Source organism: Vicugna pacos, chromosome 1, assembly GCF_048564905.1.
Source record: "Vicugna pacos chromosome 1, VicPac4, whole genome shotgun sequence".
NCBI lineage: Eukaryota > Metazoa > Chordata > Mammalia > Artiodactyla > Camelidae > Vicugna > Vicugna pacos.
Window position 1 is genome coordinate 41684814 of NC_132987.1, and position 17448 is coordinate 41702261.

The 17448-nt window shown below is 41.2% G+C and overlaps 2 protein-coding genes and 1 non-coding gene across 4 annotated transcripts in view; 1 reads left to right on the plus strand and 2 right to left on the minus strand.

Annotated features, from left to right (window-relative positions):
- Positions 1 to 9878, minus strand: part of MECOM (MDS1 and EVI1 complex locus) — a 587526-nt gene extending 577648 nt beyond the window's left edge. The window contains exons 1-2 of the mRNA XM_072960611.1: positions 9321 to 9878; positions 8580 to 8732 (exon numbers count right to left, since the gene is read on the minus strand). The gene's annotated coding sequence lies outside the window, so the exon portion shown is untranslated. The remainder of the gene's footprint in view (positions 1 to 8579; positions 8733 to 9320) is intronic.
- Positions 9879 to 10518: 640 nt separating this feature from the next.
- ACTRT3 (actin related protein T3) lies at positions 10519 to 14911 on the minus strand. 2 transcript variants are annotated; one of them, XM_072960688.1, is made up of 3 exons: positions 14471 to 14911; positions 12986 to 13918; positions 10519 to 10641 (listed from the first exon to the last, which is right to left on the minus strand). In XM_072960688.1, the coding sequence occupies exons 1-2, from the start codon at positions 14668 to 14670 to the stop codon at positions 13000 to 13002; spliced, it is 1119 nt and encodes a 372-aa protein (XP_072816789.1). In that variant the 5' UTR covers positions 14671 to 14911; the 3' UTR covers positions 10519 to 10641; positions 12986 to 12999. The 2 variants fall into 2 exon arrangements, with proteins under 2 accessions (XP_072816789.1, XP_006200891.1); XM_006200829.3 differs by lacking the exon at positions 10519 to 10641 and having other exon boundaries at positions 12897 to 13918; positions 14471 to 14910.
- Positions 14912 to 16049: 1138 nt separating this feature from the next.
- TRNAV-AAC (transfer RNA valine (anticodon AAC)) lies at positions 16050 to 16122 on the plus strand. Its single transcript has one exon. It is a non-coding gene; the product is annotated as a tRNA-Val (tRNA).
- Positions 16123 to 17448: the final 1326 nt, after the last annotated feature.

Sequence of the window (17448 nt, forward strand, 5' to 3'; positions counted from 1 at the left end):
TCTAAGCTACAGGTATTGTGAGGAATTCAGAGGTGGAAGCAGAGGGAAAGATAAAACATTTGTATGATCAATTCAGCAAAAATTATGACTCATGCTCCTCATACGGTTTAAGGCTAAGCTCAAAAATAAGGGTGCATCATGTTGGGGTAGGGATGGCATTAGGACAGAATCGTTTAAGAGAGGCCAGCTCTAGGTAGGAGTCTAGACAAACAGGAAAAGTCAAATAGAAGCAGAGGTCACATTGACAATATATAGTCAAGTTCAAGGAGGCCAACAGAGAAAACAAAATGCATAAATATATCCAAGTTTGGGCAAACAGAACTGATTATTAGAAGTTCAGCAGAATAGATAAAGTAAGTGGGGTAGGTGAATTTCTGATTTTAGAACACAGACTTTTGCTTTTTATTTGTTTTCTGCTGTGTGCTGCTTCTGTGAAGCCCTGTGCCTTTGGGCACTAGTTCTAGACAGAAAAAGTGCAGAGATCTGCTGTAAAAGCCTATTTTTGATGAGAATAAAGGACTGAGATTACCTCATTCATGTAAGATTAGTAGAAGTCAAAGTATGGATGCTTTTGGCTGCAAGTAACAGTTAAACCCAACTGAAAGAGCCTCAAACAATAAAGAAATGTATAATCTCATATAACAAAGTCCAGTAGTAGAAGATTTCTAAAGCAAGTCAAAATAGTAGTACAACAATACCATCAAGGACTCCATCCATTCCATATTTCCCTCTGCCATCATGCTCACATTTACCACTTGGGGCCACAAAACACACATTTGTGGATACCATATTCATCTCAGGATAAATGCAAGAAATTTATTTTAGGGAGTCAGAATCAGAAAATTTAAAAATTAATCTTCATTAATTAAAGGCTTTTGTTAATTGAATTTAACTGAATGAAAGTCTTCTTTAGATCATTCTTTATATTTCATAACTTGCCCAAGATTCCTCTCTAATATCAGGATCAGGCCATCCTCACGGATTTAGATGAATTTTCTTTATTCTCATTCTCAGGACATGAAGAGATGGCTCAAAATATTTCTTTCAAGGAAGGAAGTTGTATAACTTAGATTTGCATAACAATGTACTTTCACATGCTTCGCCTAACCTAAACTTTACAAATCTTTGTGAGTTAGAGCAGGTATCAATAACTTCATTTTAGAGATGAGAAAACAGAGGCTTAAGTTTAAGTGAATTGCTCAAGGTCACTAAGAAACTATGTGACAAAATATAGATTTAAACCCAGATATTTTATCGCTCAATTTAACCGCTCTTTCTACTTTAGGGGACAATAACTGATTTCTCTAGGCCAGTCCAGATTTTACATATGAAGTTATAGCCTCCCCTTTACTAAATTCTTATTGGTGGGGGGAGTAATTAGTTTTATTCATTTCTTTATCTTTAATGGAGGTACTGAGGATTGAACTCAGGACCTTGTGCATGCTGTGCACGCAGTCTACCACTGGGCCATACCCTCCCCCCACTACATTCACATTTATCGGAACGTAAGAGTTGGTTTTTAAATTAAGAACACACAAGCACTGTAATCAAAACAGTGGAGGGCTCCCAAAGGAGAAATCAGGTCAGACACTCAGGCTAATACTCCAAACTTCAGTGCAGTGAAAGGATGGCTATCTTCATCCCCTTGTACCCCGCCCATTAAAGAGTGGAAAGGAGAAAAGTTAAATAAGTAACATGTGGCATAGGGAAATTGGAAGTACAGAGGCAGCATTACTTAAGAGAAGGGATCACAGACTTTGCTCACCTTCAAGTTTATCCTATCTACAATACAGATAATAGTACCTACAATGCAGTGTTTTTTTTACTAATAAAATAATTATTTTGAAGTATTCAACAAAGGGTTATTTGAGTATTAGAAGAATGAAGGAATCCCCTGCACATGACCAATAGGCTCTAACTTCACGTGGAGGAGTCAGGGGAAGGTGAGGGATCTGAAAGTTTCAACCCCCTAATCACCTGGTTGATTACTCTAACAACCAGCCCCCAGTTTTAAGCTGCTTTTCCAAATGCCACCTTATTAACATAAACTCAGGTGTGGCTAAAAGGAGTTTGTTATGAATATCAAGACATCTTTATTACTCTCAGCACTTAGAAAATTCCAAGGGTTTTAAGAGCTCTGTGCCAGAAATGGGGAAGACCAAATATACATTTCTTAATATAAATCACAATATCACACCTCAGTAAGCCATTGTCCTCTGTCCTAACAGCACTCGTTCATTTATTCAACGAATAATTATTGAGTACCTATTATGTAATAGGCAGTAGGGATATATCAATGAGGTAAATGACTTGATCTCTGCTGCTATTTTTATGACCCAGTAAGAAGACAGATAATAAGCAAATAAATTATTATAAGTCAGAAAAACAAGGTATGAAGGTAACCAACATAATGTCATACTAGGAAGGGAGAGATGCTTTAAAAGGGGGTTAGAGAGGCTTCCAAGGAGGTGGTATCTAAATTGAGGTGAAGAAGAGAAGGTGCCAAAAACTGCAAGTGTCGGGACAGAGCAATTTAAGAAGAGGACCTTAGGTAATAAAGAGCTTAGTAAATCCTGGAAACTGAAAGGAGGAGGCCCGGGTGGCTAAGCACTGTACAAAAGAAGAGGGGTTAAAATGAGGTTGGCGAGGGAAGGAGGGACCAGATCATGCAAAACCTTGATAAGAATTTTGGATTTTATTCCAAGTGCAATGTGAAACCATTGAAGGGTTATACAGAGAAGAAACGGTTCTGTTTGCATTCTAATAAGTTCACTCTGGCTGCACTTGTGAAGAACGATTTGGTGGTGAGTAGGGGACAAGATAAGAAGCAGACTAGTCAGAAAGTCTTTGCAGGAGACTATGGTGAACTGGATTATGGTGGTGGCAATGGAATGAATTAGACTTAAAAACTTCAGGGTATGTTTACAAGACAGACTAGAGGATATGGTGGGGTGAGGGGAGAATGAATCAAGGATGATGCCTGGATTATTGGTTTAAGCAGTGGGTGTAAGGCAGTGGCACGTACAGAGATGGGAAAATCGAGAAAGAATTTGGGGAATAAAATGAAGAATTTAGTTAAATTTCCATAATGTTGAACTGCAATATATAATCTGCTTATATAATCTTACTCTCCAGGAAATCCTCTAAGGATGGGGAATGTGTTTTTCACCTTTGAAGTCGCAACATCCCAAACAATGTAACACGTTACAGACTAGGCATGTAGGAAGCATTTGTTGAATGAGTGTCCCAGCTTTACAAATATTTCATATATTCCAGTGTAGTAAGATTCTACCTATTGTGAAAAGTCTGATTTTAGTTTTCCTTTCCAAGGTAAATAAGAAAAAACCGATTGACCATTAATTATTCTTTAACTTAAAAAGAAAAAGAAGCATGAGATGCTTATTTTTTTTAATTCTTTGTTTGTTTAGTTTTCTGTAGTTAAACTAAAATGAGAGTTAAAAGCTTTGATGTGTGTGTTTAAATTCTTGGGCCTGCTACTGACCTTCTTCAAGTGATTTTTACCTCCCAGTGCTTTAGTTTCTCCATTTGCAAAACGTAGATAATAGTAGTTGCCTTATCTCACAAGGATGTCATGAAAATAAGTCAGATAAATTGCTTTGCCCTCCTTAGAGACAGGCTCTAGAAAGTAAGCATTATTAGATATGATGATGAATACCCATGACTTCAAAGATATTTTTAAATTGCCCCCCAAGTCTTTGAACATGTTAAGCCTATGAATAGCACCGTGTTAGGTGTTTATACATTTCTGGCAAGCTTTCACCTCTTGTAAAGCAGTAAATGGTCTTTGAACAAATGTATTTCTCTTTGATAACTATGCTTCCTTGTTTGTACACTTGAAAGATGATTATCATCTGGTATATGAGGTCAAGTTGAACTCCTTGGTGCCATTACAGTTCAATTGTAGCTTTAATTGAGTTTTTCTTCCAAGGTTGAAAATAAGTCACTTGGTTCACTTTAGTAAGCTACTTACATTCTAAACAATTGTGAGATGAATACAACTATTTCCTGCAAATGATATGTATAAATAATGCTTTTCATTTTAGCTATAATATCAATTCAAAAATTGACATAAAAAATTCAGTACCTTTATTTCTTCATTGCTGTATTTTTTTCTGATGGATTTTCCTAAAATTGCTTTTAATAGCTATAATTATACATTTTAACATTTCTAACATAGACAGCCATGGTATACACATAAATATCACCAAAGTAACCTACAGCCCTCAAGACAAAATATAGGATAGTGAACATCTAGAACAACGTATCTTATTACAGATGTGCATCAAGTTCGTAATTAGTGTTACATTAAAAAAACTGACCAGCATCTCCACCCTTACTCACACATCCCTGACCCATATATACCCAACACAAATCAAAACCACTTTCTGCTGGAGTAGCCACAATGCTCCCATCAGAGTGCTATAAAATCATTCCCTGCAAACTATGAGAATAAGACCTACCTCTCCTCTTTAATAAAACCATTTAAGGTAAGTCTTAGTATATCCATTTGACAAATACAGAATCTGAAGTTGGGCAACTTATACTAGATTCCCTTGGCCAGGTCAGAGCATGGGCCAAAAATGTTTGACCATTTGTTTCTGTTTCCTTTTCTCTCAAGGAAGAAATGAGAGTCTGAGCAACATAAATGAAGATACTGCACACTTTGATGACTTCCTAAGATGGGAGATCTAAATCAGAGTGGAGGAAGGTTATGGGAGAAATGGCCTTAACCCCCCCCAACTGATGGTATAAGTCTCCTCACAGCCCCATCAGGATCTGGCAGAATGGACACTGAAGGACAGGTCTTTCCCTCAGGCAGATCCACAGGAACAAATGTCCTAGGTGTCCTAGGTCCTCTATGTGGGGAAGGAGATCCAGTCCTATTTTCAGAATATTATTAAAGTTATATTCTGCAATTTCTGTCTTTAGTGATATTCCCAGGGGCCTATAAAAGATGCTAAGAGCATAGCCTTCTCTCAAATACAATTATATTACACAGGCCTTTAACTGGTGGGATGGCACAAACTCCCATACTTCTGTGAAAATCATTCCTGACTTCAGGTATCACTGAATTTGCCTAGGGCAAAGGTCACAGATTAGTAGCCTATAATGGGCCAGATTTTTCCTCAAAAGGTTTTTTGAGTGGCCTGGGGTAATGACTTCTGACACCAACACCCAAGTTAGGCCCAACTTCGCAGGTTAAGGGCACAGTTCTCAAGACTGCCCTTACATCAGACACCAGCTTAAAGTTTGGGGATCCCCAAGCCATCCTCACCTCTGACCAGCTGGCTATGATTCAGCTAGCTACACACTCAGGTAAGATAATTGACTAGAATGACTCACAAAACTCAGAAAAGTCCTATACTTAAGATTACAGTTTCATTACAGCAAAAGGATTCAAATCCAAACCAGCCAAAGGGAGAGATGCATAGGGTGAGGTCTGGGAGGGTCCCAAAAGTAAAGCTTTCCTTGTTCTCTCCTGTGTCCTCAGGACCACACTGTCCTCCCAATACATTACCACATGACAATACAGAGTACTGCCAACCAGGAAAGTGCCTCCCAACTTCAAAGTGTCAGAGTTTTTATTGGGACTTCACTACATCAGCACGCTTGATTGCATCATTGGTCACAAAACTCAGTCTCTAGCCGCTCTCCTCTCCTGGAGGTCCTGCTGGTGTGACCAGCCCCTATCCTAGGTCATCCTATAAGCTATTAGGTGTGGCCTGAAGAGCACACCATGAATAAGAAACACACCTCTATGACTCAGGAAATTCCAAGGGTACACAAGCTACTTCATGGGACTCAGGAATAAAAGCCAGCCAAATTCTTTATTATACACCTCCACAATATTTAAATTTTATTTTAAATTAACTATCAACATTTTTAAATAAGTGTTCACATAAAAATCTAAACTTTTTGTCTCCCCCTGAAATATGTGCAATTTTAGGCCTCCAATCCCACAAGGCTGCTGCTCCTTTAAAAGGGATGTTCCTCCCACCATCTCCGTAGTCTGTTTTCTTATTCTTGGTGTGATTCCCCGCTGCAGACATTTAAATTTGCAAATCTCAGCCTAAACCTTGGGTATTTTTGCTGCTTTTTACTTCCATCACACATTATTACCTTAAAAGAATAATAAATGGGGAAGAAATGACAATCACCTTCTGTCATTTCATTCTCACCTTAATTTAACTTAAAACCACTCTTCCTCTATACATTGTGTGAGTGTGGGTGCATCCACCATCTATTTGTCTCTTATGTATCGAGCCTGGCTAATATGGAATTTTTGACTGCAGAACCAGAAGAACCAGGACAAGCTATATTAAAACTCACATCACCCTCAGAGTCAAAAACTATAGCCAGCCCAGGACCTTAGAAGCCTTTCATTCTAAAGACAGAACAAAACCCATGTTTCTCAGTATTTTTAAAGCTATAGCTTCCTTCATGAGCTTGAATTCTCATTCTCCTTTATTATTTGAAATTCAACATAAGTAACTGAAAATAAATACATGAGACAAACAGTGTTACTTTCAAACTTCACTTACCCCTTCCCCCATTAAAACTCTTTGCAAATTACTTGTTTAAATAATCAAAAAGGCATGAAATAAGCCTCAAGTACTTCAGGGGCCATGTGGACACCTGCAGTCTCTCTCAGGTACAGGTGTCACACAGACCTTGAAGTATAGTCAACCTTCAATATTTGCAGATTCCATATTTGTAAATTCACCTACTAAAATTTATTTGTAACCCCAAAATCAATATCTACAGCTTTTTACAGTCATTCATAGACACATGCAGAGCAGTGAAAAATTTGAGTCACTTGACACAGACGTTCCCAGCTGAGGTCGAACAAGGTGACACTCTGCCTACTTGTTCCAAAAAGAACACTGTAAACACATACCCTTTTTGTTATCTATTTAGTAGCACTTTTTTTTTTCATTTTTGTGCTTCTTGTTGGTGATTTTGCTGTTTAAAATGACCCCAAAGCATAGTGCTGAAGTGCTGTCTGGTATTCCTAAGTGCAAGAAGGCTGTGACATGACTTACAGAGAAAATACATGTGTAGGTAAGCTTATGTACAGGCAAGAGCTATAGTGCTATTGGATATGAGTTCAACGTTAAATCAATAAATAATGCATATTAAATAAGGTGTCTTTAAACAGAAATACACATAAAACAAGACTATAGCATTGATCAGTAGAAGAAAACGTTGTGACTAGAGGCTCTCAGGAACCTAATCCTGTACTTACCCTAGGAGAAATGGTTCCATATTCACTAATTCAGTGTTTATAGTGACTTTACAGAACATAACTACCACAAATACAAGTATACTTGTAAAATAGTGAAACACACACTGGACTTTCCAGCACAGAATCATATCGAAGAAGGTCATGGAGGGAGGGGAGCGGGAAATGGAAACTGAGCTCACAGGCAAGTAACCATTGAGGATGTTTAATTTTAAACCAGAAAACGATCGTGGAGTTAACGCTCATCATCTTTCCCAGGGAAGCCAACGCAGCATTAAGGTGCCACATAGTAAACAGAAAACGAGACTTGGCAATTCAGAGGCCTAGCTGCTGGTGTCAACTCTGTAAAAAATTAACTTAGGCAATGCAGTTTCTTCATCTGCTAGGACTTAAATCTTGTAGCAATAAAAAGTCACGTTTGCCATAATGATTTACTATCTACAGAAGGCTCTCATGTAAATTATCTCACTGGAGGACCTCTGTGGCCCCTTCTTGCTGCAAAATTATGGAGGACCTCTGTGGTCCCTTCTTACTGCAAAATTATATAATTTAAGGAAGAGAATCATTCTGCCAAAACAGAAAGAATACCTCAAGTGTTCATAATTCTGGAAAGAACTTTTTCCTTTGGAATATTTACATGACATTTTGTCAAGTATAAGAATTAGAAAACAGCTGTGGTCTTTCTTTAAACTGCGTTTACTAAATCACTATTTTCCTTTTAAAGAAGAGAAAAATAAGAACCCCCAGTAGGTGGCCATCCTTGCCTCAGGTCCAGTTCCACCAAATTTTGTAAATGTGGAGAAGCAGAAATACCACTAGGTGGAGCAGGAACAAAAGACATCTATTTATTTCTAGTTCAAAGAACCCTGACCAGCTTCAAGAGATCTTAAAAGATCACTTTCTTCGTAAATGGAAGTTTAGTGAAGCTAGCTGAGTAACTTCAAGAATCTAGAAAAGTCTTCAGCAAAATCAGAACTAGAACCTCGCTGCTGGGAATCTTTTTTTTCCTTCTTATTTAGAGAAAATTACCAGAAACAGTGCATTACAATTTTTTTCACATTTCTTTTTTTTGGAGGGAGGGGGTAAGCGTTTTGTTTTTTGTTTTTAATGGAGGCACTGGGGATTGAACCTGAGACCTTGTGCATGCTAAGCATGTGCTCTACCACCGATCTATACCCCCACTTCTCACGTTTCTTAACTGAGAGCTAAGAATTGTATTTGTTAGACGATACTGAGGAACCTACTTCAGATAACAAGCTAAGATGCTGTAGACCTACACGTTCATACATTTACTGACCTGGTCCTCCTGACTTACCCCTTCCATTGTCGGGTCAAGAGCCCAGCAGGGTATCACACTGATCATTTCTCTTTATAATTCAGGCTGCTGGCTACTATCCCAGCAACTGCCGCCAGAATAGCTGTCTTAAGGAAGTGAAGGCACTGACTTCGGATGAATCCTCACATCAACCTGGAAGTTAGGTTTTGTGGATGAGTGGGCAGAATGGCCTATTGATTGTTTCCTTTAATCTAATGTGCCTTTAGCTTCCCCCCACCTTTTGGAAAAGAAATCTGGCCCAATTATTTGGAAAATGGGGTATATGTATTTCTTCATAAACTTCTTTTCTCTCACCACTTAATACTTCGCATCCAAAGACGGAGGCAAAGGTGAAAAGCAACAACCCCTAAGGAACATAATTTCCATTGTGTTGAGAACACAAGCCTAGCTAACAAATACTTATGAAATGTTTAATTATCTCTCTCTCTCTCACACACACACACACACACACACACACTCTCTCTCTCTCTCTCTCTCTCACTGCTCTTCCACACCCAATTGAGAGGACAGGTCGGGATCTACTCCGGGGAAGGAAAAAACATTAAGAAAATCCGCAGAGCAGAAACTACGCTGCAATACAAAGATAAAGGGCAATGAAACCAGAGGAAGGGGATTAAGACAAAAACAGGAGTGGCTAGCTGGCTACTCTGCTCACTGCCCATTCATTTGGACAAATTTCGGGGGTGCCGCCACGTGTCCTGACAATTTATTTGCACGCACCCTGGTACAATCTGCAAGTCTGGAGGTCCACAGGCGAGGGAAGACGGACGCGCACAAAAGGAGCCCTCCTTCCAGTGAGAAAGCAGACTGGAGGCCTCCCAGCAGCTCCTCAGGCTGCAAGTGTCTGAGCCGAGTCCCGAGTGCACGTCCCACAGCTCAGAGATGCGCACCGCGCGCGGGTACCCGCTCCATTCCTTTCCCTGCGATCAGAGCCTCGCCTTGGCCCACGAGACACCCGCGGCTGACAGAGACCAACTCTTCGCGGCGGCAATGGGCGCCTCCGGAGAAGCCCCGGGCAAACCGCGGCCTTAGGCGGGCGCGGGGGCTGGGCGGGCGAGCCACCGCAGGTTCCCGGGAGTAGTGAGCGAGCCAGCGGCTGACATTTTTTGTTTACTTCAGACTGAATCGTGGATGGCGGTAGGCCGAGGCTTTTCCGCCCGCTGAAAGTCAGCGAGAAAAACAGCGCGCGGGGAGCAAAAGCGCCGCGCCTACGCCCGTCTCAGTTAGGGTTAGATACAAAATGGCCGCCACCGCCCCCGGGCCCACCCTCCGCAACCCGCCGCGCAGCCGGCTGCGTCTCCTTATAAAGGAAGAGGCTGCCGCCTGCGCCGATTGGCTGAGGCCCTCCCGCCGCGGCTCTCGCGAGAGCCGGGCTTCACAGAAAATTTTTTTCAAAAATTGTTTCGGGGCGTGAGGGCAATCGCCGCCGCTCCTCCCTCACGTTCGTTAGCGGAAGATTTGAATCTTTTCTTTCGACGTGTTGACTTGTAACCTGATTGCTTCTGAGTGCTGTTTAGAGCAGGCGCAATACACGTTACTATCTTAAAAAAAAAAAAAAGGAGCTCGTAGAAAAATTTAAGGACCAGGGACGCAAAACAGTGATTCTTTTTTGATAACATTTTTGTTAGAGATATTTACGAAAATTGATTCCCAACCAGCACCAACTAAACCAAAATCTTGACTCAGCTCGTTGGGCTGCCTGCCTCCGAGTTTCTTATCTGCTCGCTTCTCATTAGAAAGCCTTCTCTTCAACTGCTTGAGCAGAGGATGTCTTTTATTACACGTGAGGAACTATTTCATTCCTAATTTTAACTTGAGGACTGAATCTCCCTTTTATTAGGAAATAAAGGCTTTTCAATCATTGACTGCGTTAATGTAGCATTGTGATTACGTTTTTAAAAAAAAAGAGCAGTGCACATAAATCGTAGCGTTTTTATATTGGCCGGTACAATGCTGTTTTTCATGTTACCGGCTGATTGTAGAAGTTGAACCTGTTAAATTGGGTGGACTTCCTTGGAGCTGTTGCTGTTGTTGCCTCGACCTGAGAGAAAAGTAAAATGTCATGAAGGTTGGTCTGATACGACTTAGGATAAGGGAAAATATGACTAAACGGAATTTTCGCTTTTTTTTTCCTTTCCCTAGATTACCATCTGAAAAGGATCTGTTATGACCCTGAAGAAGAGGCTAGAGTCCATACAGAATATTCTAGGCTAGTTGTTGGGTTAACTCCCTAAGAAACCACAGTTAAGGATTGTTTTGCCCGCCTAATCTAGCAAGCTACTTTGTAGATCACCTTAAATCTCTTAACCTCTTTAAATCTCAATTTCTTTATTTGTAAAATGGGAATACTACTTGTCTTGCCCATCTCTCTGGGCTGTTGAAGTTTAAGTTAGATATATGGTTAAATTAAATGTATTGTTAGCCATGACCATACATTTTAGGAAAAAAAGCAATTTAAGCATTCTAAAGTGAGAGGGTTGGGATCATTCTCTCTACAGTGCTTGTGGATCTAGTGAGTGCAGCATCAACTGTTTAAACTGCTCTTAGATAACCATTTTCTACACCTTATCCAGTCTAGCTTACAATCACTAAAATGGGGAGGAAATGCACCTCTTCACAAACTCAGGCCAAACTGAATTACTTCCAGCTTCTTGTACATGCTCATTTTTATACCTTAGAGCCCTTGCCCTAGTGTTGCCTCTGCCAGTAGTGTGCTTCTCTCCAATTCTATACATCTGCATACATACTGAGATTATACTATAGAAGTCATCATGAAAGGGGGTTAGAGATGAAAAGAGAAAGCCCACAATCCCTGTCTTCTAAGAACATATCTAATAAGGGGAAAAGACAAGCAAACCAAAAGATAAGGCTACATCAAGTGGTCAAGAGAAATACAGGTAATATAATGTGCTGAAGGACACAAGTAATAGATTCTGACTCCTCGGAGGAAGTAGCATGAGCTGGGCATATAAATTCTCTAATTCTATAAGCAAAAAATAACATTGTAAACGTGCCTGTAGAGAGACATTGTCTCATTTGAATTTCATGATGACCCCGTGAGACAGACAGGGATTAGGATTAGCAACCCCATTTATCGATAAAGAAATTGATCTTCAGAATGTTTAAACAATTTGTTTCAATCATGCAGCTGGCAGGTGGTACTGCTTGAATCTGAACCCATATGTGCTGTCCCTAAATTCAGAAGGAAGAACACTCTATTAGGTTTAGATTCCATCTGTCCTTCAAGCCCAGCCCCAAAGCCAAATCTATCAGAAAGTCTTCCCTGAGCCCTCAAGATATATTCCCTCTTATGAATATTTTCCCACTGTATACTTCTCTTAGGATACTAAATCACTTTTTATCCTGTATTATTATAATTAAAATATGAATGTCACCTCTTATACTAGACTGCTGGCTGCTCAAGGACACAATCTGACTCCTGATTTAGCACTCAATGCACTTAGCACAGTGCTTTGCATAGAGCAGACACTAAATACGTTGAGTTATATCAACACTGCCATCATTCTCTCAGCTACTCAGGTCATTGCAGATCCTTCTCTCCTCTTCATAATTAATAGGCACCAAGACTTGTCAGTTTTTCCTAATTTCTTATTTTTAATTCCTATTGCTTATAATTTTAAGTATAAGACTTGACTGCTTTATATCTAGACTAATAACTTTTCAAACTGATCACTGAATCTGCAGGGTCTTCCTAGTCCAATTTATCCTCCAAACTATCACCACATTCACCTTAATTTCCCTATGTCTCCTGCTTTTAAGCCTTTAATGATTTCCCTTTTGGCTGTAGGACATTTAACACAAAGCCTTTCAGTCACTGGCCTTAATTTACCTTCCTAGTCATTGCTTTTAGTCTGCTTCATATGGGCTCTTCATTTTAACAAAACTAATGTATTAAACATGCCTTGAATATGCTTTGTGCATCTTCATATCTAGCTTCTTACTCATTTCCATTATGCTTTTCTGAATATCTGCCTTTTGTTTTACCCCCCACACCCATCCTAATGCCACCTGATGGCATACCTCTGCTATGAAATCTTCCCTCTTAGCAACCTTCTTTCCATAAATTTCAACAAACTTAAATCTTTGTCACTCATTTGGCACATATCATATTGTACCACAAATTGTTCTCTCTCCAAGGGAAATGAAAGATCCCCAGGGTCAAGAATAATGTCTCCTCTAGCATTTAATTTGGTTCTACTCAATAAATGTTATTTGACTGCTTCACCATTATTCCCCCCGCCCCCCCATTACAAAAATACAACAGAGACCTGGACATTCCAATAATTGAAATATTTTCTGTTCTCCCAGGAACATATAATATCCAAAGATTTCTGTCACATATACTCAAAACATTTTCTTCTAACCATGTCATCTGTATTCAGAAGCATCTTTGGTGTACTATGTTGGGTCCAACTTCTTTAAATTCTGCTGCAGTGATCCACATGTCCTGGAAGGCAGACAGGGATGCAAGAATAGAGCCTCCCATCCACACTGATATTTTCCTTTCTGGGGGCGCTATAACCTGCACAGGGGTGTTGGCAGGCACCACCTTTGCTATATCCTTAACCAGCCTCTTATCTAAACCAGGGAAAGAGGTCGATCCCCCAGCAAGGATAATATTGGAGAAAAAGGAATTCCTCAGATCTGTATCACATTTCATTATGCTGCTGAAGCACATCTTATCAATGCCAGGGGTTTCCAGGTGCATGAGACTTGGAGAGAAGAGGGCCTCTGGACAATGAAAGAGCTGGTCATGGAGTCTGAGCACCTTCCCATCGGGTAGTTGGTAAACCTTCTCTATACAGTCAGCTTTCTTGGCTTTTTCCTCCTCAAAGTTTATTGCCACATAACAAGAGGTTTCCTTAATGTCTGCGACAATCTTCCTGTCAGAAGAACTAAGCAGCATGATGCCATGGTCCTTCAACAGCATCATGAGGTAGTTGGTGAGGTCAAGGCCTGCCAGATCTAGCTGCTGGACACCATGAGGGAGACAGTAACCCTCAAAGATGGGCACACACTGGGTGACCCCAGCACCTGAATTCAGCACAAAGCCAGTAGTGAAGCCAGCGGCAAAGAGAGCTAGCACCCCCTGGATGGACATATAGAAGGCAGGAACCTCCAGATGCTCAAAAAACACTTCAGTGACACGTTGCCGGTTGGCCAGTGGATTCAGTGCTGACTCTGTAATCAAAACTGGGCCATCACTGGGCTTTAGCTTCAGGTTATAGTCATAGATGTGTTTCCACATGATCTCCATGTCCCCCCAGGAAGTAATGAGACCACGCTCCACTGGGTATCTGCAGGAAGAGCAATAAGATAGATGGCAGCCTTTAATGTTTCCAGTTTCTATTCTCTTCAAGCCTGTGTTAATCCTCATATTTATTACGAGTAAACCCTTTATGGGCAATGACAGCCAAAGCCTCTCAGAGAAAGGTAACTGCCAGCAAAAGTTAGCACAGCTGCCTTCCTCGGCAATTTTGGTTGCTTTCTGTTCTCCCTCCCCCTTTACCCTTTTTGACTTAAAAAGGAGGGGGGGAATATAAGTTAATTGGGGGAAAAAACCCAAATGACAAAGGTACCATGATTAAGTAATATTCTTAAATGAACTTGTATTTTACGAACCATGACTGTATTCATTTGAATACATTTGTATAGACACAGAGAGCAATAATGTTCACCCTGTAGATGTTTGGTACACTCAGATTTGTGGCTCCAGCGTTTGCAGTAACGGCGGCTGGCTGAAACTTCCCATCCTCGCTTCTTTATCCTTGCTCTCACCCTTGCTTCCCTCTCTGGGCTCTCCCTCCTTCCCTTCCACGCGGTTCCTGCCCGCCGGGAGAGGGCGGTACCTGATGGAAAGCGAGTTCCTCCGCTCCTGCGCTTGGTCCCCCACGAATACTTCTTGCGCGCGCTCGGCTGCACAGGTGTGGCCTTTGGTGCGGCCAGCGATGTTTGGGTAGACAAACAGAGGCTCCCGGGAACCAGCCAGGCCTGCCTTGATCATTCCTGAGCCGTTGTCTATCACCACCGGTAACTGGTAGTAGCTCATGCCGCCGCCGCCGCCGTCGCCGCCTCCGCCCCCTGCCGCCTGGCTGCCCTGACTGCGGGCTGAGCCGGGAGAGCGGAAAGTGAAGCGCGGGGGCCGGCAGCCTGGAACGCCGCGTCACAGAAGCCACGACGCGGCCCCGCGGGGCCTGAGCCCGGCAGGTGCGGGCCAGGGAACAGGAGAGCCCCAGGCCAGTAAACTCTGTGGATGCCCGTGCGTTCTAAAGTGCCACCCACGATTGCGTCTCACCTAGGCTGGACCACTCCCCACCTCCTGGAATCCGAGAATATCAGGAAAAAAGTTTCATTTCTCAAAGCCATTAAATTCTGATTAATAAGTGTCTGTCCAGGGGCCTGCGAGAAGCTCTGAAACGCACCCTTGAAACTGGAAAAAGGCAGAGAGATGGCAGGGGAAAGTTGCAGAACGCGAAGCACCATCCGGATTTCTGAAACCCTCATCAACTTCTAAAAAGAAAAAAGTGTTAGGATTTCAAATGAGTTTTAAATAATTTTATTATTTCTATATATACTGGACAAATACTTTGTTGTGTTTCTTTCCCGTGGTTTCTAAGCAAAATGTACTCAAAACCAAAATGGTAGAATCTCACTTTTAAATTTTTTTAGCAATTACATGTGGTTATCCACCCCACCCCCACCTCAGTGTAATATGGAAGCTCATTCTCATTCCCTAAAAATTTTTTATTTTTAGGCATAAGAACGTGTCTGCCTCTTTGCAGGAAAAAAATGGTATTTCTTAGGTCATATGGAGTTCAGGCTTAGAAAAATGTGTGCACACTGCGTGCCAAAAAGTGCATCTTGGTGTTTGATTTTTTTTTTTTTAGCCTCTCAATTTTGCACACCTTGTAGAAGATTTTTAAACAAATACTGTCTAAAGCAAGTACAAAAGCACAGGAGGAAATTGAAAAGCTACCCTTCGCTCCACCAGAGGCTGAAAGGGTCGCTTTCTCACTAGCTAAATAACAGCTGTGGAGTTTGGGGCTGCGCGCCGCTGCGGGAGCGGGACTCCGGGACCCAAGGGCGGCGGGCCCCTTTGTAGCCGGCTAAAGCCCGGAAATTCTCCTTGAACTCTCAGCAGAGCAACGCGGAGAAAATAAACTAGTATATAACACTTCTTTTCCATAGGAGAAAGTATACTCAAAAGCAGGGCAACTGATGGGTTCCCTGAAGGGCTTTGGAAAAAGTGTACGCAAATTCCAACTTTTGAAATAGTTAGCACTGTTCAATTGGACATATGGTTATTTTCCCTTTTTAAAAAATCTCTTTATTCCGTTAAAAGTTACATTAACATTACTTTTAAATTTTTGCGAACTAGATGTTGAAACAGTGATATGAATGAGTTTCTGAGCACCTTAACGCAGCAAGGTTTCCGTAGTGTAGTGGTTATCACGTTCGCCTAACACGCGAAAGGTCCCCGGTTCGAAACCGGGCGGAAACAGCGGTGTCTTTTTCTTCTTTACCCGTTATATTCCTTTAAAAGACATAATCTTGTTAGAAATTTGCAGTACCTTGAGAACTTGAATTTCAGCAGGGGTGTTGTTTTGTTTCATCACCAAATAATTTTATTGCCGGCTTGCACGTGAAAGTGCTTCACGCTTTTGAAAAAAGTTTTTGTAATCAACTAACAACCTGATACTAAACTGAAAAAGTAATGTAATGTGCAGTCTAGTAATCAAGGGTAATCAAATACCGTGCAACAACTGGTAAGCCCTGTCGCCCCTTGAACATTCTTTGCATTACAAGTCATTTGGTTTCCACTAATTTTCCCCTTAAGATTGCAGATTTCGCTAAACTTCAGAGGCGATGTTTTATGCTTTTTCTATATACGTGGTTTCCAACATCTGCAGAGACTTTAAAATATTTCTGAATTAATAAATTACCTAAAACGGTTCTGACAAAAATAAAAGTGGAATCAGAAATAAAATTTTACTCATTAAGATGTAATCAATAGAGAACCAGCGTCAAATTTTTTCCTTTTAATTCTAAAGGCTATAGTTTCATTCACAAATATAAGTCTTACCGCCAAGAAAGAAGTTACAAGGAGAGCAAACAGAATCTGGTTAGAAAAGAAAATCTCAAGGGAGACAAGAATAAATTCAACTTTAGACTGTCCGTTAAAATAAAGTTGCGAGTAAGTTTCCTATTGTCTTGACACAACTTTTAACGAGAAAAACATGTTTAAGTTTTAGTTTTCTTAGATTTATGATGTTCACAGGTAGTAGGAAAGAATCCACCCTAACATTTCAGCATGACTTACCTCACTGTTTCTGTGTCTTTTTATATTAGGCAGATAACTGGTACCCCTTTCCCTCATTGTACAAAATCTAAATTCGATGTCAATAATTGTACTAAAATTTTTCTAGTCCAGACGCAGGAAAACCTTTTCCGGTGTAAAGCCCACCTTTCTCCATGCGCATGCCCAGTGTGCCCTACTGCTTTGCTCCGCTGTCGGGCATCTCAGACTTCTAGCGCCAGGTAAGGGTATTCCGGAAACTGGGCTCCAGGTGGCTAACGCAAACAAAACCCAGGGGGTCCCAAGAGCTTTGGAGTACGTAAACTAAAAATGGGTGATCACTCTCAGCTCAAAAATCCCCATGGCGGAAAGCCCGAGTACACAAAGCAGCTGTTCCCACTCGTAAAGCCTCAAGGAAGGGGAGGATGATGGAGGAAGACGAGCAACTAACTACAAGCCCCAGCATGCAATGCGCAGTTTCTCCTCCAGGAAAGAGGCCCGCCGCGCAGCGCGGCCCAGACTCGGTCCCGG

Coding starts and splice junctions, on each gene's coding strand:
- ACTRT3 (XM_072960688.1), bottom strand. CDS start 14,670: ATGAGCTACTACCAGTTACCGGTGGTGATAGACAACGGCTCAGGAATG. Junction 13,919..14,470: donor AGGAACTCGCTTTCCATCAG/GTACCGCCCTCT, acceptor CTCTTCCTGCAG/ATACCCAGTGGAGCGTGGTC.